This window comes from Myripristis murdjan, chromosome 7, assembly GCF_902150065.1.
Source record: "Myripristis murdjan chromosome 7, fMyrMur1.1, whole genome shotgun sequence".
Classification (NCBI taxonomy): Eukaryota; Metazoa; Chordata; class Actinopteri; order Holocentriformes; family Holocentridae; genus Myripristis; species Myripristis murdjan.
The window spans coordinates 4,039,262-4,065,200 of record NC_043986.1 but is presented as its reverse complement, the minus strand read 5'-3'; the positions used below and the strand labels follow the sequence as shown (position 1 = coordinate 4,065,200).

Sequence of the window (25,939 nt, the reverse complement as noted above, 5' to 3'; positions counted from 1 at the left end):
ATCTCCAGAGTTCCTACTCATTATCAGGCATCAGAATCTGATCCAGTTAAAGCATAATTGTACTGATCAAGATCAATAACTGACACTTGATCATATCCTAGTACTTTTTTTAAAATTTCTCTTTCTACATTTATTACAGTTGCAAGTTGCACAGAAAACAGCCCAACAGCTATGTGTACTGCCTGTAATGCAAGTATTTTGTGGGCCAGCGGCAACAGAGCTGCTTTCAGTATTTGTGTAATGTTAAGATATTTATATAATTAGTTCTACACTTTGAAAAATATCATAAAAATATCACATAGGTGCTCGATATCAGCTTATAGTTTCTGGAGTGACTCAGATTGGAGACAGAAAGTTGAATTGGGACGTCCTTATTCTCTTTCCCTCAGGTCCTATGTTTTTTAGTCCTGCGTTTGTAGTTACTGCTGTCTATTAGATGCCAACAGTATGTGTTTACTGTGTGTTTGTATGTGTGTTTATGTCTTTGTCAAGGCTATCTGGTGCTAAAGGATCTGGGTTTCAAAGTGGAAAAGTACATCGCCTCGGAGATCTGCGAGGATTCAATCGCTGTGGCAAATGTCAACCACGAGGGGAAGATTATCCAGGTCGACGACGTCAGGTCCATCACCAAGGAGCACGTATGTTTTTCTGTTTACCACTGATGCCTTATGTGTCTTCAGAGTCATGTGTGGAAAAAAAAAGCCAAAACATCCTTATTACAATAAATTCGAAATTTTGGTGCTTTTTAGAGAAAATATACTTTTGCTTTCACTTCTGTGGATGGTTTAAATCATTCAGGCATGCAAAATGACTTAAATGAAAAACCTGTTTGTTGCAGTTTTCAGACAGATATTTACTTTTGATGGCCCTGATAAGCTCCAAGGTGGTAGCACAATATTAGATATACCAACCCTTCTCTATTCCCCTCTCTCATCCAAATTCAGATAGAGGAGTGGGGACCATTTGATTTGTTGATCGGCGGCAGTCCCTGTAACGATCTCTCCATCGTCAACCATCTCAGAAAGGGCCTCTACGGTACGTACATGTGTTGCACGAATGACAGTATTCTTATTTTATGCTAGGTTCCATTGGCAATATGTCCAAGTTGGTGTGTATATGTGTGTGTGGTGTTTGCTTTTTTAGAACATACTTAAATTTAATGTGCATGTTGTATTAATTGGCAATTGCCAGAAACTCCACACAACTAAAATGCTTTGTGTATTTTATGAGGTAAAAAATGTTTTTTAGTGTATTTAAATCTTTGCCTCATTTTTTGGGACATTAATGCAACTAGTAAAGTTTGTGTGAAATGTGCTTGTAGCAGCATGCCTGTTGCAGCACCATGATTTAAGATGTGGTCTTAATTTTGCAAAATACCAGTACTAACATTACCATCACTGCTCCATCATGACCTTGTTTATTTATCACAGTTAATTTGACAATGAAACATTAATTGTTACAACTCCTGATGTAATTCACTGCTCTCCCCACCAGAGGGCACCGGCAGGCTGTTTTTTGAGTACTACCGGATCCTGAACCTGCTGAAGCCCAAGGAGGACGACCCCAGGCCGTTCTTCTGGCTGTTTGAGAACGTCGTCTTCATGAACATACACGACAAAGTCAACATCTGTCGCTTCCTGGAGGTCAGAACTGATCTTGTTCTGTTTCCGTTTGACCCAGTCTCTTGGATAACCTTGTGCTCTTCCTCTGTTCTTATCTTTTTTATTCTAATCTTGTGTAGACAGACTTTCATTTCGAACAAAACAGAGGTCTGGAGAAGTTAAAGCAGAGCAGTTGGTTAGAAAAGGGTGGGCTGTTGCCATGCTTTAAACCAGGACTGTGTGATATTGGAAAAAACTGACACTGAGATATCTTTTCATGCTGCAGTCTATATTGCAATATGAAAAAATACAGGAAAATTCATATGTGAAGTGTGTTATTCATTTATAGATATCAGATATCCTAATTTGAGTACTTGCCACTCTAGACCGGCGCTGACCTCCCATTACAGCTTCCTCTCCCTGTGAATCCTTATCATGTTTCCGCACTGTTAATTGCGTTTTTTTTTTTTTTTTTTTACTGTTTGCTACACGAATACAGTGTCTTTTCAAAATAAATATAAATGAACATACAATTGAATTTACTGTTAAAGGAAAGTTACAACTATTTTTGCATATGCTGTTATATTTCTTGAACATGTAAGAAAATAATCCAAAATCAGATGACAAAATCTCCGTCAGAATATTTTGTACGTCCATTATTGGTGAACAGCCATTACATCCCTGTTTTGGAATGCCTCTTCAGGTTAAGAGGCTGGAAAGTCTGTATGGACTTATTTTGCTGTCTTAAGCAAATTTCTGATAAAACTGAAGCAAGTCTTGTTTCTTCCTGGAGAGAACAGCTGACCAGAGATGGTTTCTGGGGCCTTTCTTCACACTCAGAGCCAATCAAATGGCTTCCTCTGGATCTTAAAGACCTCACCAATTTTCAATTTTTTTTTTGTCCAATTTTTTTTTTTTTTTTTGAAGAGGAGTTCTCCTGACCTCTGAGATTATTACTACTCTACACTTCCTGTTTCTTTTCCTCTCCTTCTCATCAAACTTCATCATATCAGTTAGAAAATGAGATGAAATGATTGGCTCAGAGCTTACTCTTCATCCTGTCTGGTTGACAGTGTAACCCGGTGCTGGTGGATGCAGTCAAAGTTAGCCCCGCCCACAGAGCCCGGTACTTCTGGGGCAACATCCCCGGGATGAACAGGTATGAACTTTGACGACGTGCAGTCAAGTGTGTTTACGCATATGAGGAATTTGACTTTGAAAAAACAAAAAAGAAAAAGAAATAGGAATTAAGTATTCATTTACAATTTTTATGTAATTACAACATAGCCCTTATGGCCACGTCACTAATGATCTCAGTCTATGTTGTCAAACCTGGAGCGCACTCCCATCGTACATGTTGGAGAAGTGATGTGTTGTGTGTGTAAAAAATGCTGTTCTTGTCTCCATTCAGGCCCATCACAGCTTCCCAGAATGACAAATTGAACCTGCAGGACTGTTTAGAGATCGGCAGACAAGCCAGGGTTTGTCTTTAATTTGCTCACTCAGTTCCCTCGAGTTTTTCAGTTTGGACTCAAGTTTCCCCTGCTCGTTATATACAGCAGAGAGTGGCGTGAATTTGAGTCCACATGGTGGCAAAGTAACCTTGTTAGTTGCTGTGTTCATCCCTGAGCTGCTGGTTCACAACACTGTATTTCTGTCTTTACATTCATGTCCATGCTTTGGCAACACAGCTCCCGCAATAACACTTTTAGCACATAAACACAACACGCTAAAAAGAAAATTATGCCAATATAAAAAGCCAGAAGTCCCAGTGCACATTGTGTTTGTGTAATTACAATTATTTGTAAAAGTACTATCAGGGTGATTCTTCCTGGTGCAAGCTTCAGACACTACCTGCCACATCTACTTTCCAATTCAATTAGTAACATAACGCAAAAAGATTTAACTTCCTTTTCCATTAAATTTCATCAAGAAATGGGCATCAGGACTTGTTTATTTTGGCATAATCCTCTTTCTACATATAGGTTTATGTAATAAAATGTTCCTTTGGGAGCTGTTTTGCTATGGAAGTGAATGGAGAAATACAATGCAGTATTGTGGATCAGCAGCCCAGGGGAGCATGGAGCAACTAATGAGGATATTTCACCACCATGTGGGATTACGTCACACTCTGGGAACTATACAGCCCAACACTTGAACAAATTTTGCTTTAACTGCAAAATACCACTGGCTAAATATCAATACTGTACCGATATGGTGATGTGAGTCGAGATGCTGTCTTGGTTTGTGGTTATTGCAGTATCATGATATGGAATAAGTTCAGTGTTTTCCTGGTTTTAAAGGCTGCATTACAGCTAAGGGATGCAGTTTTCTGAACTAATCAGACTGTTGTGTTGTTTCATCACATCCAGCCCTCTACATAACTGATGACTGATAATTCAAAATCTCATGCCTACAATATCATCACAATATTGATGGAGCGGTTTTTGCTCAAAGACATCATGATACCAGATTTTGTCCATATTGCCCAGCTCTATAGCTGCTTGTGTTTCTGTGCATGTATGTTTTGTGTTTGCATATGTTCTTTTGTATCTCTGCTTCCATGATTTCTATCTTTTGGGTGTTTGTGTGTGCAAATTAGAATTTATTTCCATCCAAGATAGTTCATATCTATCTTGTATTATGTGACCTACAATCTGTCAATACTTAGTTTGCATTTTTTGCTGTCACTTTTTTTTTTTTGTCTGATGTTGTTTTTTTGCTGCAGTTCAACAAAGTGAGGACGATCACCACCAACTCCAACTCTCTGAAGCAGGGCAAGAACGTCTCTGTGCTGCCCGTCATCGACAACGGCAAGGACGACATCCTCTGGATCACCGAGCTGGAGAAGTACGGAGCTTTCTTCTTGAAATGTTTTTAAATTTCCTAGAAACAAAGACAAAGATGCGTGTAAATTTACACAAGAAATAATTGCAGTCCTGTTCTTCTCTCTTCTCCGATATCTTTAGCTTCTAGCTTTATGCCAGTTTTGTGGTTGGTCTCACAAGATTAAGTGTTGTATTAAATAACAGGAGAATACATACAACCAGAAAAGCAGTGGCTCTAGAGCTAAGATAAAAACAATATTTTAAAAAAGAGAATGAAATGAAAGGCAAGACCCACAAATACCAGTGAAAAAAACCCAATATGAACCTACAGAAGTTGTTAACAAGCACACGTTGTTGGATGAAGAGATCCATGAAGGCTCACAACTGCAACATATCTACCTTATAACTAGAACAATTAATCAAAAAGTTAGCAAAGTGGCCACAGTGCAATATCCAAATCGCAGGTAAAATGTGTGCATAGATATCATTAATTAGCATAGATGAAGCATTGTAGTGCGGCAGTGATGCCATGGCCTAAAAATCGGATTCTCCAGACAGAGGAAAGCATGTTTGTTCAGTACAGACCTCGACAAAAATCACATCAGCATTTTAATTATTTTTCTCCTTTACTAAAAATGAAAAAGTAATGCAAAATGTATTTATTTATTTATTTGTTTGTTTGTTTATTCGTTTATTTGGCTATCACTTGGGCCAACTTTGTCATGATTACGGCTGGGACGATATACTTATCTCTGTCACAATACTTGGGTGCCGATTCAAAATGTATTGTGATTCAATATTTTGATTTATTGCGATTTTTGTTTCTTGAATTCTCTAGTTTGTGTCTGTAAAGTTTGATGAGGCTGTGATTCTCCTAGAGGTCACTAGAGGTCATTTTCTACAGCGACGTCCAGTTTGACAAAAGTCTCTGCCTGCAGTGAAATGGCTGCTATGGGGGCCAACATCATCACACAGGAATCAAATGTGGCTCATTGAATCCACAAGAGTCTCAGCTTTCCAGTCAAAGCCAACTGATGCAGCTCCAAGACTGTTTAGGCCCCAGTCTGCACAAACACACCATTTTACAACAGGCCACAAGAACACATGTGGACTGCAGGCTTTGGGGCCCAAACTGCATGGGATTAGCAGAAGGTGGGCGTGTCTGCAAAGGGGAGAGAACCCATTTTCATTCACACAGCTGGAGGTCAGAGGTCAAGGGACCCTGCTGGAAACAGACATGGCAGTTTCTCCCTCAACAAAATTTAGCCTAAATTGGAGCGATATTTAGTCCCTTTTCCAACAACCTAGCTGTACTTTAAATTAAATTTACCATGCCACACACAGCTTTGAGAGTTATTGCTTTAATTTAACACACTGTGCTGCCTCTTAACTCGCCCCTCTACTCGTGTTTCCTCCAGGATCTTCGGTTTCCCCAAACATTACACCGACGTCAGGAACATGAATCGACAGCAGAGGCAGAAGGCGCTCGGAAAGTCGTGGAGCGTGCCGGTCATCCGCCACCTCTTCGCTCCCTTGAAGGACTATTTTGCCTGTGAAGAGCTTCCTCCCATGTCCGCCACCTCCTCCTCCTCCTCTTCATCCTCCTCCATCACTCCCAACATCACCATTTCCTCCTTAAACCCCGCCAGCACCTCCTGCTCTCCATCCGTCACCCCTCCCAGCACCTCCACATCCTGCTTAAACACACCCAGCATCTCCACCATCTCTCCCTCCACCTCCACCTCCGACCCTCCCAGCTCCTCCTTAAACACAGACGCCATCCCCTGCTCCTCCTCCAACGTCCCCTCCTCTGTCATATCTACCTCCCCCTCTGTGACTTTACCTGCTCCTCCTGCATTACTCTCAGCTCTTCCACATCCTCCTCCAGCACCTCCGTCGCCTGCTCTGGCACACCAAACACCACCACCTCCTCCTCCATCGTCACCCCCAGCATCTCCCCCTCATCCCCAGCCTCTCCAGGACTGAAGGAGCTGAGATAGATGGCGTTGGTTTTGTTTTTGAACGCGTGTGAAGACAAGGCGTGTTTTGAAAAGATGGACATCCACAAAATCTGCGAATACTCTGTTTCACTCCTCGCCTATTTCTTTTCATCCTTCTCCTGTTTTCTCCCTTCTGCATATTCTGTCTTTCTCCTCCCTCCACAGCTGGGGGTCGATGTTTAAGAGATTAAAAGTTAAATTCTTACAGCCCCTTCATACAAAAGACCTTAAGACCATAACTTATCTCTGCCAGAATTTGTGCAGGAGAAAAGTATCAGTTTTATTGCAATTCCTACTGGCAGCAGAAATCGCTAAAGGTTGGAGATTTTTGGGGATTTGTAGTGGAAGTACTTGTTTGATAAGTAGTTGGACCTCTTAAATGAACTGAGTTGGGAATAGAAGTAGTTAATGAGAATATGTTAGCTGAATTTCTCAGATGTGGTACAGGTTTAGGCCACAGATACCAAGAACTGAGTATTGGCACAATGTTTTCCTGGGATGCTGAAAACATCATGTGTCTTGTCTCCAGGAGAAAGCCAGAATTTGATTTAATGTAGTATTAGTTTTACAAAGAGATTTTTTTCCCCCCCAATTTGTCAGTGTGTAGAGCAATTGGGTTTTCCTCAACATTTTCTTTATAATTGTCAGTTTCTGTATTTTATTCAGTTTAAAACTAATGAGTGCTCATATCTGCACATGGACCAGCAGTCGTTTTGGTTTCCGCCTCTTCGCCGACTCCTCCGTCCAAACTCCTGCATCCTCTTTACACCTTTTTATCTCTCTCAGCTCAGGGAACCGGAAAGTAATGTACTATAGTGTCTTTTATGTTTATTTTTAGGAGGAATTATATTTAAAAATCCAATTGTAATATTAAGTTGGATGTTGTTTTATTGGCGGTGGTGTGTGGAGCGGCTCTCTGGCCTCTGTGTGCCTGCAGATACTCGTGCACTGACACTTTGACACCAGCAAAACTGTGATTCACCAGCAGACCGCTCAACGTTTCTGTGTTTTTTGTGTTAAATCATGAAATAGTCGCACTGATGACTGTTAAGCTGCTGATCAATAATGTGATAAATCATGGGAAAATATGAACACTGTCATAATAAATGCTTTATTCAGCATATTCAGAATATGAAAAATCCAGTTACAGTTTTGTCAACTAAGGAGTTAAGTCATTGCTGCTTTTTATAAATAAATACCATTTATTGGTTTTAATTATTTCCTTATTTCCATTCATTTGTTAGTGTAGTTTCTTAAATGTGAATAACTTTGGAGCAACACTGTTCATATTCACTCAAGTCCAGGTTCATATGTGTATTATTGATTGTATTGTGTGTTAATGTCACCATAACATGTTTACCCAAATCACTGAACCTGTTACCTCAAACACACTGACCTCGGGAAAATATTTCAGTTGTATGTAGATATCAGACAGATATTCTCAGGAATGTGTCATTTCTACCATCGCTGTGCTGCACATGCCTCTGAGCACGGATCTGCCAACTCTTAAGAATCTTCTAAATATTTTTTACATGGTCAAATTTGTGAAATTGAATAATGGTTTGCTTAAATCTGTTGTTAGTAATAAGCGCTGCTGATGTTTTTTTTGTGTGTTTTTTTTTTTTTTATTGAACTGGAGCTGGGAGGGTCATTGAATGTACTTGAACTGAGGAAAAAATAAGGAAGAGGTGACACCTTTGATCAGAAGGACTGAGAGACCCCTTTTTTTTTTAATCCTGGAACTAAAACTAAAAAGTGGATCCCAGTTTAAACATGTTTTAAAAGTTTTTTCTTCTTTACTCAGTGAAAATTACAGGAATAACACCAGAATCTCATGTTTTGTTGAGTGATTGCAAAAAGTCTGAGTGTCTTTTTCTGTTATGAGACCAGCAGGTAATGTTGATGTAATTGATTACACCCATAGAAATTCAATTTCTATAATCATTTATGTATTTATTTATTTGGATCCCCATTAGTCACTACCAAGGTAGAAACTAGTCTTCCTGGGGTCCACACAAGGAAACAGTACAACCTAATGCAAAAAATATATGTGACAACTGCAAAAAAAAAAAAAAAAAAAAAAAAAAATCAACAACGATAACCCTTTCCATAAAGATAATTACACCAATGAGAAAATACCCACACCCATTGAATCAGGAAATAATCAATATATAATCAGTAAAGCATTTGATAAAGCTCAAAAATAATATAGCATCACTAAAAACAGCGTCTGAAGTAACAGAAAATAAAATAACGGGGGGTAAATCCTCGTTAATGATCATACATTCATATATTATGTCGCAGGACGTGTCCTACTTGGATACCCGAATGCAGAGGAATAAAACGCTAGCTTTTCATATGAGAATGTAGAATTTTGAGGCGATATTAGTACAATGATAATATTTTTTTTTATTATTTATAGTGCACTTTTCAAAATCAGCGTTATAAAGTGCTTCACAAAGGCAGCAATAAAATACAAAATAAATAAAATAAACCAAGTCATAAACTCATCGGGTTTTGAAAGAAACATCGTGATTGGAGGATTAAGAGGTTAATAAAGAAACATTATTTATTTATTTTAATGAAAACAAAAGGAAGACGTCCTTTAGCCTTTAGGCGTTTCCCATTTACGTCGTGACGTCACTCGGACGACGAGGAATCTTTTCCTTCCGCTGCCGGCAGAGTGAACCGACGGACTGTCGCTAGCTGCCAAGAAGAAAGAGAAGAAAGGAACAGAGAGCAGAGGATTTTAATGATATAGTGTGTCCAGTCGAAGCGAGGAAATCATCCACTCCGAGAACTGTGAAAGCCAGTCGACTCGAGGTGAGCTGAACGCTTCACTCCGGGAACTTTTATTTGCCGGCGTGCGAGCGGGCGGCCGGCTCAGATAGCGGCGTTAGCTCCTCGGCTAGCCAGAATTAGCATGAAGCTAACCGGCCAGATGGCTCGGAACATCGCACGGATCCGCCAGTTTTCACGTCATGGGATTATGCTGTGTGGTCAGACACTTTAAAATCGATTTAAATGAGTGAGACAGAGCCACAACACGCCCTGAGCCGAGTAGCCGGAGTTTCCTCTACAAGCTAACTTTAGCTAGCGGTCCGCTCGCTGCGTCAGGGCGGGGAAGCGGCTTGACAAACTAACTGACTCACACGAGTCAATGGACAGATTCAACCGGTGTCGTTCAAATTAGCCCTAATCTCGCTAGCTAATCCACGTTAATTCAGCTATTGACGTAAGCAAGTTATCGAGTCAGGCAGTTGGACTCGGCTGGAAACGCAGCGCACTGTTAGCGGTGAGGACCAGCTAGCCGCGGCTAACGTTAGCCTGCAAGTTGTGATTAAAGAGGCCTGTTGCGTTTGCCTGCTGCGAGTTAATCAGTGAAGTCGGTCAGTCCGTAAGAGCACCGGCATCTTTACATTATGACGTCAGCTACGCTTGGTGCTGTCTAAATAGATCATGTGACAGGTGTGTGTGTCATGGATCTTGGGGTAAAATACATGTTAGACAGCAGTGATTTGAGGTAACGTCACATGTAATTGCTGCAGTTGTATTGACAAATCCCCGCTGCAGGGTTGCCAGATCTGTGAGACAAAAGCAGCCAAACAGCAACTCAAAACCAGCCCCAAACCCTGCCCAACCTGGTATAAAAACGGCCCAAAAATCAGCCCAATACCAGAACTCAAAATATGCCCATAAAAATCCATATATGTTGCTTTTAAAGTCCAACAGCATTGCTATAATTGCAAAATGCACTATATCTATAAAATAGCACCATAAACATTAAAGGCAATTTCCCGAAACAGTTCTTTCACCTATTTAATTTACAGTATATCAGAACTTAAAATATAATATGGGATACCTTTCTTCAGCTGAGTGGTGCTGATGATGTGATTGGTCATGTGCTGAGTGGCCTCACACAGCATTGGCATATTATTTGTCTGTGGAGCATGTGACATATGTAGATAGTTTATATGCTGATCTGGCCCGGAGTCAGTTTGACAGGATTTGGGTATAAACATTGGTCATTCAAAATATGAATCTTTATTCATGACTGCCCAAGCCCAACCCGCGGACAAAATTTGTTACCCGCGGCAACACTTAAAAAGTAGCCCAATTGGGCGGAAAAAACGCGGACTTGGCAACCCTGCATGTAATTGCTGCAGTTGTATTGACAAATCCCCGCTGCAGGGTTGCCAGATCTGTGAGACAAAAGCAGCCAAACAGCATCTCAAAACCAGCCCCAAACCCGCCCAACCGGGTATAAAAACGGCCCAAAAATCAGCCCAATACCAGAACTCAAAATATGCCTATAAAAATCCATATATGTTGCTTTTAAAGTCCAACAGCATTGCTATAATTGCAAAATGCACTATAATATCTATAAAATAACATCATAAACATTAAAGGCAATTTCCCAGGCAAAGGCAATTGAAAATCAATTCAGCTCACCTGTTAAACTGCTGGCTGTCTCCAACATAAAAAAGAACGGGAAAATACTCCATGAACTTGAACTATTTACAGTGCTGTCCAGTTTCTTTTTAGACATGTTGAGATCCCTCGCCCTGGTCCCTGTCATACAGAACTGTATTGAACAAGGCCACAGTTATGCTACAGGTCTGCCCAAGCCCAACCCGCGGACAAAATTTGTTACCCGCGGCAACACTTAAAAAGTAGCCCAATTTGGCAGAAAAAAACGCGGACTTGGCAACCCTGCCCCGCTGCATCACAGCAGATATAGCAGTTCAATTTGTTATGAAAGACGTAACCCACGTGATTCAGTATTTCCACTTTACCCTCCTGGAACCCTCAGATTTATTAATTTTTTTTCAGTTGGGTTCAGTTTGACCCCAGTAAATTAAACCTCCAGAAAATTATTACAATAAAAATTGTACATTTGATGTGACTGGAAAGCTGAGACTCTCATGGCTTCATTGAATCATGTGTGATGATGTCAGCCCCCATAGGAGCCATTTCACTGTAGTCAGACCATTTTTTTTTTTCAAACTTGATGTCACTGTATAAACCTGTTGTGACCTTTAGGATAATCCTCATTAAATATTACAGCTACAAACTAGAGGATAATTAAAAATTGCAATAGATCAAAGTATCCAATTGCAGTATGTAAGAATCACTATACATATCGAATCGGCGCCCGAGTATCGCGATAGTATCAAATCAGGAGTCAAACATATCATCCCAGGCCAACTAAATAGCCCTTTAAATAAAAAATAAACTCTCCCACTCACCCCTTTTATATCTCGAAGTTCTTGTGGGAATCATGTTGTTCCCTCCTAGATGTCACAGTAACCATCTGGGGTTCTCACACTACTGAAGGTTATGTGGTTATGTTCAGCGAGGACTGAAAAACAGAGGGAAGTGTTTTGGTGATTATCAGTGCCATGGTTAGTCCATCAGTGTCATCCAAAACAACTAAAACAAATATGTGTAAAGTGTTGATATTTCTTATGTTTTAGCTGTGTAACCAGTGTGTACAAAATGTGTCCAGGACATTGAAAACATATAATCATATTAATTTTATGTTTACCCAGTTGTCCTCATTAAATTAAGAAAAGTCATTAAATATGAAGCAAAAAATGATGTTAAGCATGTTTTTAGAGGCGTTAAACATTGGAGTCAAATTGACCCCAGCGATGATAGGAGGGTTAACACACAGCTGTTTACACATCTACAAGTGACATTATCTATGAAGATGAAGAGGTGATTCACCAGGATGCAAAAGATCTGGAGAAGGAAACTGTTTCCTGTAATATTACTTCCAGCTGTGGAGGAAATCACTGGCCTGGCCTGGACAGCAGGCCGAGAGAAGATCAGCAGCCATTGATCTGGAAAAGGGGCTGGGCTGTTTATTGGTATTATATTGATGTTGTGATATGAGTCTAGATGTCATGATATGGCTTCAGTCTTTCCCAATTTTAATGGCTGCTTGATCATAATTTTTATCGCTACTGACAAGAATCCTGTGTGTAAATATCTTATGGAACATCAATAGTTATCTCTACAGTGTCATCACAGTATTGATATCAAAGTATTCTGTCAAAGATATGTGATATATGATTTTGTCCATATTGCCCAGTCCTATTCGATATTCTGTATTAAAACCTATATTTATATCATAGAAATGGATTTTAATTCAGTTGTAATTCATGCAATGTAAATACACTGATCAGTAATAAAATTATATGTCAATGGCAACAGCTATGACAGTAGATAGATTTTTTTAAAGAAGCTCTGGTTCTTTTAGAGCTTATCATTACACACATGATAACTTCAACCCTCAGTCACTACAGTTTCTGTTGACGTTTGCACCAAACACTACTTTCAGTTTGACACGGTTGGATTTCAGTCAACAACATCAAATGAAGTGGTTTGTAATTTGTAATATCACTTATCATAACATGCTGTCTGAATGCTTGGTAAGAACCTAAGACTATAAGGTCACTCCCGATAAGAGAATTTGCCTCCCCACACATCATTTCCAATTTAAATACCTGCAGATCTTTTGCCTGTCTGTGTGCTTGTGGCAGTTCTTGGTTATGATATTGACAAACCGGTCAGAAGTGACGTTAAATTACTAAAAAATTATCTTTGATGTTGTATAATCAGGGTGGGACCTAGCATTTGCTACCAGAGAAATACTGAAGATGTGAGTGTGACTTTCATACATTGATCTGATATGCTGAATTATGCACCAAAAGCAAGAAGGCTTTATTCATATATCTCTGCCACACCAATGTGCAAAGGCCAAATTTACATTTTATTGCTGATTCCCCCTTTGCCTAACAGTATGTTCACAGTTACAGTGTAGAAGACAAAAATTGTTGAAGAGCCATCGAGGCAATCCAGTCAAACCCACACTGACTTGAGCACATGCTATGAGGCCTAGACGATGCTTGATTTGGCCTCGAAAGACACCAGATATGTTCTGTTGTCCCTCTCTGTGCAGGCAGGTGACCGAACATGGCTGTGAACGTATACTCGACCTCAGTGACCAGCGAGAACTTAAGTCGTCATGACATGCTGGCCTGGATCAATGAAGCACTACAGATAAACCTCACCAAGATAGAACTGCTGTGTTCAGGTAAGAAGTGTGTTTTCTGTGTGTGTGTGTGTGTTTCCTGACTAAGCCCCGGTTGTCCCTGTTTGGCCCTGCAGTGGAAACCAGACCATTGGGATTACATCAGACACCGGAGAGCAGATTTTATCATCATGATGTAACGGGCTCACCCAAAGCTAACAGCGCAGATATTTGGCCCCGGTGTTGAACAAATGGGATGAGATCACGTTCCGCTTGATGCTGTTAAAATGTCCTGATGCTGAAGTGATGTTAACGCTAGTATCACGTAGCCTCACCTAGGAGACTGGACTTCTAGATTAAAGTGAATGTTTTGATTGGGAGGACTATGTAATTACTGCTCAGTACTAGTATAAATCTGTCTTTAAACAATCAAAAGCCCTGAAAATGAAAATGCAAATGAGCCTTTTCCGTTATTGAGTTTATTTTAATAGAGACCTTTGTTGTCGATCTGTAGTCTTTTTACTGTTTTGTTAAAATTTTCTCTCCCCTCTTCATTTCATTGTTTTCCTGCTGATGTTTGAGTGGCTCAGATTGTCTGTCCATGGCTTGTGACTGTATAAACCCACACTCTTAGTGTGTAAGTAAAAGGGCGTGTCAGTAGACGGCTGCACAGCTGCTTTAATCCCTCGTGGACAGAACTATCACTCAACAGGATTTTCAGATGCAGATGAAGACTTTTGGTCCAAGATGAGATTATCTGCCGTTTGGGAATATATATATATATATATGTACATATTAAAGCAAAATTAAAAGAAGTCATATTTTATGTCCTTTTTAAAATGTAGTAAGTTAATGACTTGATAATTTTCTTTTCAGTGTTATTTGATTTATGCCCATAGACTAATGTTTAATATGTTATTTTAGCTTACTTATTTCCCCCAAAATAAATGTCATATGTCCAGGTTCATGCATTTTGGTTTGGCCTGGTATTGTGGAAACTGGACTTCTGCAAACTTCAGGGGGCAGAATATCAATAAATATGAAGGCATTGGTAACATTGTATAAAAACTAATAAATGTGGATTTGTGTTGATTTGAATGTTTTTGTGTTTAGGACTGGGAGAGAAATGAAGAGTTTATCTGCAAAAACAGACAATGCCATTCCTGAAAAGAAATAACTGACTGTTTGATCTCATGTTACTTTCTGAATCATCCAAAATTGTCACAAAGCCAATATTGCCTGTGTATTAGCCTACTAGTATGTTGTTTTTTTTTTTTTTTTTTAATGAAAACATTATCTGTTTAAAAAAATTCTTTGTAGAAATGAATACAACTGGTTTTCCAAATGAACTCTTCCATTATTGGTTTAAGCTTGCTGTGTACAGTAGAAGACTTGGGCTTCAGTTGCGACATGTGAAAGTGTTTTTGTGTGCAGTAAGGGCCCAGATTACCATCAGAGGTTAAATAAAAAAGTCTGTTGTCTGTGCTGTCACTTAAATAGAAGCTCTCAGCAGGGTTAAAGATGAGATCTATTTTTATCTTCCTTTGCCGTCTTCGCTTTACAGGACCATGATGTGCTTTCCCTTTTCATGAATTCAGTATTCTTCAACAGACATTTCCCTCCTTGTGAAGATGATTTTTTTTTATATATATACCACCGTTATTACTACACATCTGTGCTTTTTTCTCATGTTTTTTTCTGTGTGCCCCTTCATGCATCCAGGTGCTGCATACTGCCAATTTATGGACATGCTCTTCCCTAACTCTGTGCCTCTGAAGAAAGTCAAATTCGGTGCCAAGCTGGAGCACGAATTCATCCACAACTTCAAGCTCCTACAGGCCTCCTTCAAAAAGATGGGAGTCGAAAAAGTAAGCCGCTGCATGCAAATGGCAAATTATAGTGCTCCTCCCTACTGCTTACATGTAAAGAGCACATTAGACAGGAAATAAATGGAAAATTCACTTGAAAGGTCTTGATGAGTTTGTAAATTGTAAATTGTGCTGTCTCAGTGTACCTAGAGCTATACACCTTCTGTCATCTTCCACCCATGTCTTCTCACATTTGTCAAGACGAATCAAAGATGAATCTGTATCAGTAGAGTGATAATGCTATGTTTAGCAGCCGTAAATCATATTTTGGATAAATTATATTGAGAAAAAAAATTAATCAACTAGAGAAATTAAAGTTTGGGAAGGGTGAAGTTTTGAAACTGAAATGATGTAGAAACCCTGATTCTAAAAGAGCAGGAACCTGATGTTTTGTGCCTCGCTCACAGCGGGTGTTGTTCTCCAAACTTCAGCAGACACGTTCTGGAAGTCCAGAGCCAGCATTTCGTAGTATTTGGCCTGTTGCTAATTTCCCAGCAGGCTTTTGGTGCTGCTGTCAACATACACGGTCCAAATCGAGTCCTCCCCGCCCTGTCAGCTGATCGGTCTGTTCATGACTCATTTTGTTTTTCCCAGCACTTTCTTAGCTGCTCTGTCATGCTTTGGATTCTGCAATTTAGTCCATAATGTTTTCATGTGACCGTAAACACAGATTGTAAACTCACCTTGAAGGTATGCAACCAGCGTCTCTGCACCAACTTTTCTTTCCCTGTGTGTATATCTGGTCAGAAATTAAAAAAAAAAAAAACAAAAACAAAAAAACATACAGAAAATGCAGTATTAAGCATCATCTGTATAAATAATTCAAAATACCTGTCACTTTCAGTCTCAAGCTGTGCTCCTGGGGCTCCTTTTAACTTTCCACTGGTAGGATGACTGTTTTTTGTTTTTTTTATCAGCATGTGCTACTGAATTAGAAACATTATTGAAGTTATTTTAATACTGGTGTGTATTTTAAGAAGTTAACTTACCCTATTAAGATTTCATACAGATAGAGTATCTAAAAAATAACAACATTACAGGCAGAACAGCCCTGGAAGTGCCCAACATGAGGGTTTTCTTTATGCTCCAGGCATCTCGACATAATAACTTGCTCTTTCTGACAGCCACGCAGTTCAGCTGCTGGCCTGAGAAAGGAGGCAGGGATGTCGTGTGAGGGCAGAACATGTCATTTGTCTATATCATAACTACACTGTAGTTTTAGCTCCCCTCTTCAAAAGTATACATGTGCAACGATAATTATTGCCTTCAAACAATAAAACCTCATCTTTTCTGTCCCTTTTAGGTTATTTGATTATCTTACTTTTCTTACCACCGTGGTAGTTTTTTTTGTCAGCCTTTCAGCTGTAACATTTTTACTTTTAGATATTTACCTTTTTATGTTGTCAAAAAACATAAGTGGGCCAACAAAGATTTTGAATGGCAAGGCAGATTCTGCTTATTCCTTGTTCTTTTCAGTCGGGCTATTGGCAGTCATACCATTATTTATTCATAGCCTCATCTTCCTTCCTGTAATCCCATTTGTTTTTACTCGTTTTATTGTCCTGCAGGCCCAGATGGGTGATGTGCGTGTATTTATTCATTAGACGGGTGGGAGGCCAGCATATCAGTGTTAGAAATGACTGGGCTGAGTTTAAAGCCCAGATGTCGCAGATACATGAACATGTAAAGGATCTCTTTGTGTTGTGACATAATCCGAGGCATTGTTTCTGTGTTTTGGACTTCACTGCGGTTCGTTGTGTGTGTGTGTGTGTGTGTGTGTGTGTGTTGTAATGATGTCAGCTTCCTCCATTACCGGTTAAGTGCATTTACTTCCCCACCCCCTTCTTTGCTGTTTCTTTTCCTGTTGTTGCCTTTCTCTCTCAGCCATTCTGGCAGGCCTGTTGTTTGCTTTTCTGTGCCAGTATTGAAGGCATATTGGCATCTTCACTGGCGTCCAATACAAACCCTACACTGTTAGCTGGTAATTTGGCTCTGGCAGCTTGTTAGCTGCCCTCTGCATCAGTGTCACAGTGAAGGATGGCTGCTGACAGTCACAGAAAAGCACTGCTGACTTAGATGGATTTTTGTATTGAAGCAAGTCTGCCACATTCATAATCTAGACTCTTGATTAGAATCTAGATTATTTTATGTTGTGATGTTCAGTGTATTCCAGGAGTTATTTTTTATGACATACAGTAATTTTCCTTTTTGGCATTACTATTTTTTCCTCATCTTGTCCAATTTACTTCTACTTTAATACGTGATTTTCTACATTTCTAAAAATGTTTCATTTTTCAAAATACAGCATTTGTTGTGGCTACATTGCAATCTGGCCTGTTATTAGCTTCCATGGTGGAGAAATTAATCTACAGATAGAAAGAAATTCTTTGGCCTTTTTCGATCGACAAAATATTTATGCTTTCAACCCCATTATAGCAGCACTGGAAACACTATAGGTTTGGCCAGTTATCCACAAGAAAAAGCTAGATATAGCAGCAAAAAAAGGGACCCAGCAATGCAAGTTGCATCATCAGTGGCCATGTTTTAACCATGTTAGTTTTTAGGCTGGATTTTACCCTTGAGGATTTTACCTGATGACTCATTTTCAGCCAAAATGCAAACAAAGAAATCAGATTATGAGCTAAGCGGGGCGACCAGGCGTGATGCCAGTCCAAACATCCTGTTCCGTCTTATTATGAATCGCACCAGAGTTCTGGGCACGCTCCTGGTCCTGATCCTCTGCTCTCCTTCCCCCTCCAGATCATTCCAGTAGACAAGTTGGTGAAGGGAAAGTTCCAGGACAACTTTGAGTTTGTCCAGTGGTTTAAGAAGTTCTTCGACGCCAACTACGATGGAAAGCATTACGACCCTGTGGAGGCGCGGCAGGGCCAGGACGCCATGCCCGCAGCCAACCCTACCATGTCTGCTCTCAACAAGCCCCCCAAGAAGATCCTCAACCAAGGTCAGAGCTCACACTACAACAGACGAGAAAGTGACACAAACAGATGGAGACAGTCTCTTACAGAGAGCTGAAAATGATTACCAGCAGTGGGAAATTGCAACTAACAAATTAAATTTTGACTGTGGTTAATCAGTTTCTCTGTTTTTTTGCAACCTTTGGCAGGTAAAGAGCCCTAACTGGGATTCAAAACTTGGGATACAAATGGACACTTGAGAGAATGTTGTTGAGAATTTTTTATTGAGGTTATGAATCATTATTCATGTTGATGATTTGGGGAGAAAATGTAGTTAGTACATTTGATACCATCACCTGTCATCGTCCTTCACCAGCAGGCTTTCAAAATGAAGCATGTTTGTGCATTCTTGTATCTGGAGAGTATTGATTATCTGTGCATGATTGATTACACACACTGACAGCCCTCTAAATCTAATCTGAAATGGAAGGCAAACTAATCAACTAATGGAGGGACATTGATAAACAGTTCAGCTCTGGCGTGAAGGACTGCTGATGTTGTCATCTTTACACTGACCCTGTGCTCCTCGTCTCTCCTCAGCTCCCCAGAGGGCAGCTGTTGCCAAGGTAGCACCCAAGATGGCTCCCGGAAGCGCGAGGAGGCCGGGGATGGGAGGAGCCGACGAGGAGAGGGCAGAGCTTATGCATGAGGTCAGTACGCCAGTGATTGATTTTTTTTGCAGAGATCAAACTGAAAGGAATCCTTCACTCATGCTTAATCAGAATCAGAATTCAAAGTAAGTATTCAAAATAAATAAAAATGTCAATCTGTGAGTGGGTGAAAATGTTATTGCCAGATGTTAGTAATATTGTGTTTTAGTGTCTCATTCTGTTCTCATTCTTTTTCAAAAAATGAATTCTGGAAAAAGAAAAATTGGCATGAAAATTAAAGAATATTGAATATTTTCTATCAGCAGCTTCAGTGCAAAATATTGGTGTCAAATTTGAAAGCTCATATTTGTCAAATCCTGATATGAGCCCTTTACAGCTTTATGGGGATTATTTTGGGCATTAGGCAACGTTTAAGTGTACAGCTTCTCACAAGCAATAGAGCAAAACCGTTCCATTGCAACAGCAGTAGCATGTTTATTAAAAGAGCGCACGTATGCCTCCTCTTTTCTGAGCAGGTTGGAAAATCTGGTGCTAAATGTTGTTGTCTTGGTGTTTTATTATTTTCCAGGTGGACATGCTGAGGTCTACCATTCAGGACATGGAGAAGGAGAGGGACTTTTATTTTGGCAAGCTGCGGAACATCGAGCTAATCTGCCAGGAGAAGGAGGGAGAGGGCGACCCCACGCTGCAGAGGATCATCGACATCCTCTACGCCACAGACGTGAGTCCAGATCTGTTTCTGTGAGACTGTTGCAAAACTGCTCCCCGGCGTTCAAATGCAGACTTTTAATTCCCAAAACCCTCTTGTGTCAACTCTGATGGGGAGGAAAATCATTACTTTACATTATAGAGCTATGAGCTGAGTGAAAACATCATCCAGTCAGCTGTTTACACCAAGAACTGGCAAGCCGTTTTCAAGCGGTTTTTGAAAAACAACTGCTAATCGCTTGAGATGACAGGCGAAAACCTCGCACTCGTGTTGTTGTGTGGTCTCATGATTTAACTACCGGGATAAACGCGCTCTAAATAAACAGGAATGCTTATGCTTCCAAGACGGGGAAAGCTGCTGCGCACGGATCAGTACAGTGGAGAGAGAGCCACCAGAGCGCTTAAGTAGGCGCATTTGCAGCAATTGCTTAATCAAAAGTAAAGTCACATATCTGATTATTAACACTACAATATTAAAACTCAGTTTTGAACAGCTTGCTATGATCTGATTGTGCTGCATGTTTTCTTAGCAGGGCCGTGGTTTTTAGCCTAATAGCTCCCTAAAGCAGAGCCGTCTCCTGCCAAATGCTCAGTGGGTTACAGTCTGGCACAAACTAATGTGACTACAGATGTAAACACAAAATGATCAGATGACAGACATAACTGTCAGTGTGTGAATGTGTGTGTGAATAGGGGGAATGTTATGCAAAAACATTGCAGAAACAAGGGTTTCGTGTAGTCAGTCGAATGGAAAAGCAGTTTAGAAGTGCAGTCCATTTACGATTTATAACAGGAAAAATCATAGTATATATCCATGCAGTGGATAGTTTTCATCAAATTAGTTGGCTCACCCAAGTGAGTCCTTGTGTATGTGTTTATTGACCTTAGATTAGGCTTTAAATGTCCTCTGTAAACTATGGGCTTAGTTCAATGCCAGTTTAAAGCCCATTTGCTCTGCTGTTAACAACTGCTGATGCCGTCTTAAAATTCCACCACAGGAACGGCATGTCGCTTATTTACTGAGGCTGAAACTTTGAAGTGTGATCATTTGTACCACAGACGTTGGGCACCGCAATTCACAAGCGTTCTAGACCCAAACCAAAGAAATGATAATAATAATAACATGTTCATTAACCGTAACTAACATTACGGTGCACTTGACACTTGCAGGCTGACAGCAACATAAACAAACTGAGAAATAAACCATTCAGACACATCAGCAAGTGTCTGTTTTTTGATGCACAGTGAGCTCAGTCTGATGTGCAGCTGTATTTCCTCAATGCTTCCTGTTGCCATCACAGGATGAGGTGCAGTGTTTAGTAGCTTGTTTAGTTGTCAAAAATTTGCATATTCATCGACTCTTGCAAACCCAAAGAGGATCAGGAAGTTGAGGTGTTTTCAAGTTATTCTTAGTTATTTAATACAGTTTTTTTTTGTTTGTTTGTTTTGTTTTTTTTGTTGTGGTTGTTGTTTTCAGAATCAACATATCAAACAATGATTTAATAGACACAAAATTTATAATACATCTGGAGGGGTCTTTTTTAAAAATGTAGTTTGACACAGGGAACAAGTTGTCCATGGTCAGTATTTTACTTGAGCTCTGCTCTGGACTAGAATCACTATTCCTTTGTTTTTTTCTTTGAAGAATTTGCATCCTTTTCTTTCCATTTTACCCATGAAGCATTCTTTTGTTGTCAGGATTTAGCTCCAAGGAAATGTCTCAGACATGAAAGCTGCATGATTCAGACTGAGGAGGCACGACTGCCTCATGTAGAGAGAGAGGCAGATAAGAAAATGTCGTGCATGGACATTCTGCTGGCTTAATGAAACCATGCACTTACTTTGGATTGAATTCGGCACAGCTCATGACTTACTGTCACACATCAGTTAATAGGTTCATATTGATTGGTGAAATAAACCTGTCTCGGAAGGAAACTGCATTTCCAGACCTCAGAACAGACGGTGGGGGTTTTCTTTTCCTCGTGTGCTTCAGAGCAGTGGGTCTGAATCTCAAGTAAATGTTAATCACTCAGTCTTTTTTTAAAGGCCTTGTTTTAATAGGGAAGTTAGGCAGATCCTTTTTTTTTCTGCTTCTCTTCCTCACTGTCTCATCACACTTCCTTTTTTGCAACAAAGCCCATATTTATTGTCACACTTAGTTTCTCGCTGCCTTTTTCTTCCATACACCATCATCTTCTGTATATCCTTCCTATTCTTTACCATCTCTGTTTGCTTCCTCTAAACCATCCAAAATTCCAATTTTTTTTTTGTTCATTGATAGTGGTTATTGACATATTGAAATCTCTTTTCATATGATCAGTAAATAAATGATTGCATTTTTATATAAATCTTTGCTTTAATTAGCAAATTTAGAATTAGTGGTGTTTCAACTGGAACTGTTCAGTCATGTTCATGTTGCAGTCGCTGTAAATTAAAACACTGAAAAACATGACTGATTCCTGCTTTTTGGAATATTATTTTTCCCTATTGAACTATTTGATGAGATATTGCGACATCAGTCGGGGAAACATGGAAGCGCACTAATCTGATGGGCTGTTTATAGCTGAGGTCCATGAAAATTTCACATAGGGACCGTTTTGCCCAGCCCGCAAGCTTGTTAACGGTCCACACACCATTCCAGTTTACCTGATCTCTATTTCTGTTCACGTTGGCTGATATATCCATCTGATTTTTGACAGAACACAAGGCTCATTGTTCATATCTGGTAGTTAATTGGTTGGGGATCATGAGTCCTAAATATGTCGTCTTCTCTCTGTGTCCCTGCAGGAGGGTTTCGTGATACCAGATGCTGAATCAGAGGACCAGGAGGAGTTTTAACATTCAAGACTGCAAGCAACTTTCACTTAGACGCCCTGGTCTACCAACCCACTTCTACCTTACATGCCCAGTTTTACCACATTGACCCAGTCGTACCCAAAACTCCAGATACCTCCTCAAGCCAAGATGCCCGGTTTGGCTTTTATCAAATCACAACCCCCGACCCTGACTTGTGGCCCTTACCTTGCCTGAACCCAGCAGCTCGACTTCCACTTTTCCTCAAACCTACGAGATGAAACCCGGCCAACGCCCCAGTCAGCAATCAACCGAGGCCTCAGTCTCTGCCGAGAACCCTAATCCCTCACCTTCACATGTAATCCCTTCCCTCGCAGAACCAGATCATGTCATAACACATATCTGGTTTTTGAAACGGACATCAGTATGGAAAAAAAGTTCTTTTTGTGTATGTATGCGTGTGAGTATGTTTTAAAAAAAAAAAAAAATCAAGTTGAAACAAATCAAGCGTGAAGAACCTCCTCTGAAGAGCCTGCTGTCTGTCTTGTCAGTCAGTCTGTCCCAGACTAACCTCGACCCTTCGTCTTTGCTTGATGTCACCACAGAGCCGTCTTGTGCTGCTCCAGTTTTGCTTTTACCCGATTGGAGGAAGATGCACTGAAAGGCGGGGCAGAGCAGGAGAAACGCTCGTCTCTGTGCTTGCATTCCCATTCAAAACATGTAGTTTTGGATCGTTTATTGGTGACCCAAATCCAAACACGCATTGCGTCTAGACATTAGATATTTGACTCCACGTGGCAACAGATGATAACCTCATGTGAGCAGGCATTTAGAAACACTGATTACATTGTTGGCCAGTAAGATGCACCCTGACACTACCCAGTTGGTGCATGTGTATCTATGCAAAATGACGTGAAACAAAACCTGTATTTCCCAAGTATTGGCTCGGGGTTACGTCTGGGACGAGGCAGCAGTTTGGGTTGATTTTTTTTTTTTTTGGCCTGTTTCCATCTATAATCTCTCCTTCATGACCAAGGACGCTAATGCAGCCATCTTGATTTTGGCCTGTTCTGCTTCAGAAGAGCAAAAAGCTGTTTTGTAAGATTATGCTACTGTTTTACTTCATTTTTTTGTGCTCCTTTTCTTCCCCCCTTTTTTTTTTTTTTTTTTTTTTTTTTTTACATCTTTCTCCTGTTGTATGTGTCTGTTTGGGGAATTGAAGAGTTTATTGGCACCTGTCAGTCATGCACTCACCTTTTTTGTACATTTGTTCTCTGTGCAGGTGGCGTTTTTGTCACTCTTCCTCAATGATCACTCTTGTTTGTCACGTTTTACTTGTGTGGAGAAGTGTGTTTTCCATGGTCATTTAAATAGTGAAAAGGGTTTTGGATATTGTATGTGGTTGCTGTTTTGTTAATAAGTCAGTTTTCTTTTTTCCTTCTCCTCCCCACTTTGTTTTCCCACTAAGCCTTGGTCTTCACATTTCAGATACTTGGGGCCTTTCTTAAATGTGCAATCCTTCATTCCAGGAAAGTGGCTTAACTTTTTTTTCAGCTGAAGTGGTGGATGAAGTGTCGGATATTTAATAGAAAATACAAAAAACAAGTTAGAAAATTGCATGATCAAGGGTGATCTATTTGTATGTTCTGATCGTCTTTTGCAGTGCTCTTTTTTTTTTTTTTTTTTTAAAGCATCCAAATTGTTTTCTACCAGTGACCCTTAACTCGGCCCCCAGCCAACACTAATAATTCCTAACAGGCAAGAAGTTAATATCAACTTTGGCTGCAGCTGATGAGTTTCTCTGCTCTGTCAGCTGTTACCAGGCAGCCTTAAACTTTGACTTTCCTGCCTAATTTCTAATGTGTGATTATATTTTTTTTTTCCTCCCCAAACCACAATATGATAAATAACTTATATGGGATCAATGAGTTATCGATTTGCCGCATCAAAGGCATATTCCTTTGGGGGAACACACACTTCAGTGTCTTTTGCCCCTTTTTCCTCAGATAAATGGTCCAGTTTGAGAAGGAAGTCTCCACTGCACTCTTAAAATCATCATGTTCAGATATTGACATCTAGTTTGGAACGACACATTGGTATTGAATTTGCACAAATGCTTTCTTAACATCATCACATTAAAATAACGCGTGTAGTTACTGGTTTGTATTTTTCAGAAAAATAATAACCGTGTGTGTGTGTCTGTGTGTGTGTGTGTTGTCCTCCACTAGATGCACAGATGTGTTTCAAATGATCATTTCCAGGCTGATTTATGTGGAGATTAGAACACAATCAGACGCCAAAAATGCATGAAATGCAATTTGAAACTGCCTGAGATTTTATACGTTTATCAATTGCCTTATTCACAAAAAATACACTTCTCTTAAAAACATTTTTTCTTTTATGTCACTGTACTGCCCTGCTGTCTCTGACAAATGTTTGTACTGTTACAGTTCTATATTTTTTACCAGGGTCTGAAAATAAAAGTGATTGGAGGTATTTTGGACAGAAGCGTCGATGTGTTGGGGTTGCAGCAGACTTACCATCTTCCATCAAATGTCAATCGATGAAATCAAGCGTTTCTGGTGAATTACTTTGTGTGTTTTGAAAATTTTGCCACCAGCGTCGCATGAAACACACAAAGTTCCCTTCTGCAGTGGACAAAATGGTTAGACGACTAGCATCTGTAGTGGAATATGCAGACAAATTAAACTAAAAAGCAACAATCTATAGGCTTCCAAATGATGAGTTGAGTATTTTTCTTTTTGGTAGCCTTTTTTCTTGTGAAAAGTCGCCTGCAAAATCTGTGTATATGCTTGTTTCAGCACTGGTGATACAGATCCTACCAGTCGGTCCACGTCACTGCCGATTCTCTGCAACGTAAACGGAAAATTCTAGAAATCAGTGTCAAGACATTGTCAGATATTCAGCTGTTGTCTCATTGCCTTAAGCTGCCTTGGCTTTAAATCTATAACAGCAACTTTTGTAGCAAATGCAGTGTTTTTAGAAGAGGAAAAAAATAAAAACAGAAGAGCCAGCATAGACTCAGATGTTCCTGAAAAATTGTGACAGACAAAATTTGAAATTGGTAGCTTGGAAACGTATTGAGGTGCAGTAGCTGCGTGGTTTTTGCTGGTTGTCTGCTACCAAAAACGAAGGGCTGATTGACGCCTTAAAGAGACACGGACATGGAAAAGAGAGACTGAATGTTGTCAGGTGTGAGGGGTACCTGGATGTCATTTTGTTTTGTTTTTTTAAAACTCTGAGTTGCCTTCTTTTAAGACTGCATCTAAAATTTCAAAAAAAAAAAAAAAAAAAAAAATTAAGTCCATTTACTTTTGAAATCACCATTTCCAAATCTTTGTTTTCAGAATGTATGTTGATCATTATTGTATTTCTGATTTCTGAGACTCTCAAAAATATCAAGAATATCGCTGTGCTTGTCTTTTTTTTTTTTTTTTTTTAAAGTGCACAACGATTCTGAAGGTGCAAAAAACTCAGATAAAATCACTGAGCCGT

At 39.8% G+C, this 25,939-nt stretch overlaps 2 protein-coding genes across 3 annotated transcripts in view; both read left to right on the top strand.

Moving 5' to 3' along the window:
* LOC115362278 (uncharacterized) overlaps nucleotides 1–7,846 on the top strand; it is a 29,484-nt gene extending 21,638 nt beyond the window's left edge. The window contains exons 21-27 of the mRNA XM_030056136.1: nucleotides 493–638; nucleotides 945–1,035; nucleotides 1,495–1,643; nucleotides 2,675–2,760; nucleotides 3,013–3,082; nucleotides 4,330–4,451; nucleotides 5,848–7,846. Of these exons, the coding sequence (XP_029911996.1) occupies nucleotides 493–638; nucleotides 945–1,035; nucleotides 1,495–1,643; nucleotides 2,675–2,760; nucleotides 3,013–3,082; nucleotides 4,330–4,451; nucleotides 5,848–6,415 (1,232 nt within the window). The 3' untranslated portion in view covers nucleotides 6,416–7,846. The remainder of the gene's footprint in view (nucleotides 1–492; nucleotides 639–944; nucleotides 1,036–1,494; nucleotides 1,644–2,674; nucleotides 2,761–3,012; nucleotides 3,083–4,329; nucleotides 4,452–5,847) is intronic.
* A 1,233-nt stretch (nucleotides 7,847–9,079) lies between these two features.
* mapre1b (microtubule-associated protein, RP/EB family, member 1b) lies at nucleotides 9,080–25,742 on the top strand. 2 transcript variants are annotated; one of them, XM_030055493.1, is made up of 7 exons: nucleotides 9,080–9,252; nucleotides 13,401–13,531; nucleotides 15,191–15,336; nucleotides 18,097–18,298; nucleotides 18,852–18,961; nucleotides 19,491–19,643; nucleotides 22,418–25,742. In XM_030055493.1, the coding sequence occupies exons 2-7, from the start codon at nucleotides 13,411–13,413 to the stop codon at nucleotides 22,466–22,468; spliced, it is 783 nt and encodes a 260-aa protein (XP_029911353.1). In that variant the 5' UTR covers nucleotides 9,080–9,252; nucleotides 13,401–13,410; the 3' UTR covers nucleotides 22,469–25,742. The 2 variants fall into 2 exon arrangements, with proteins under 2 accessions (XP_029911353.1, XP_029911352.1); XM_030055492.1 differs by having other exon boundaries at nucleotides 9,082–9,252; nucleotides 13,397–13,531.
* The last annotated feature ends 197 nt before the right edge of the window (nucleotides 25,743–25,939 follow it).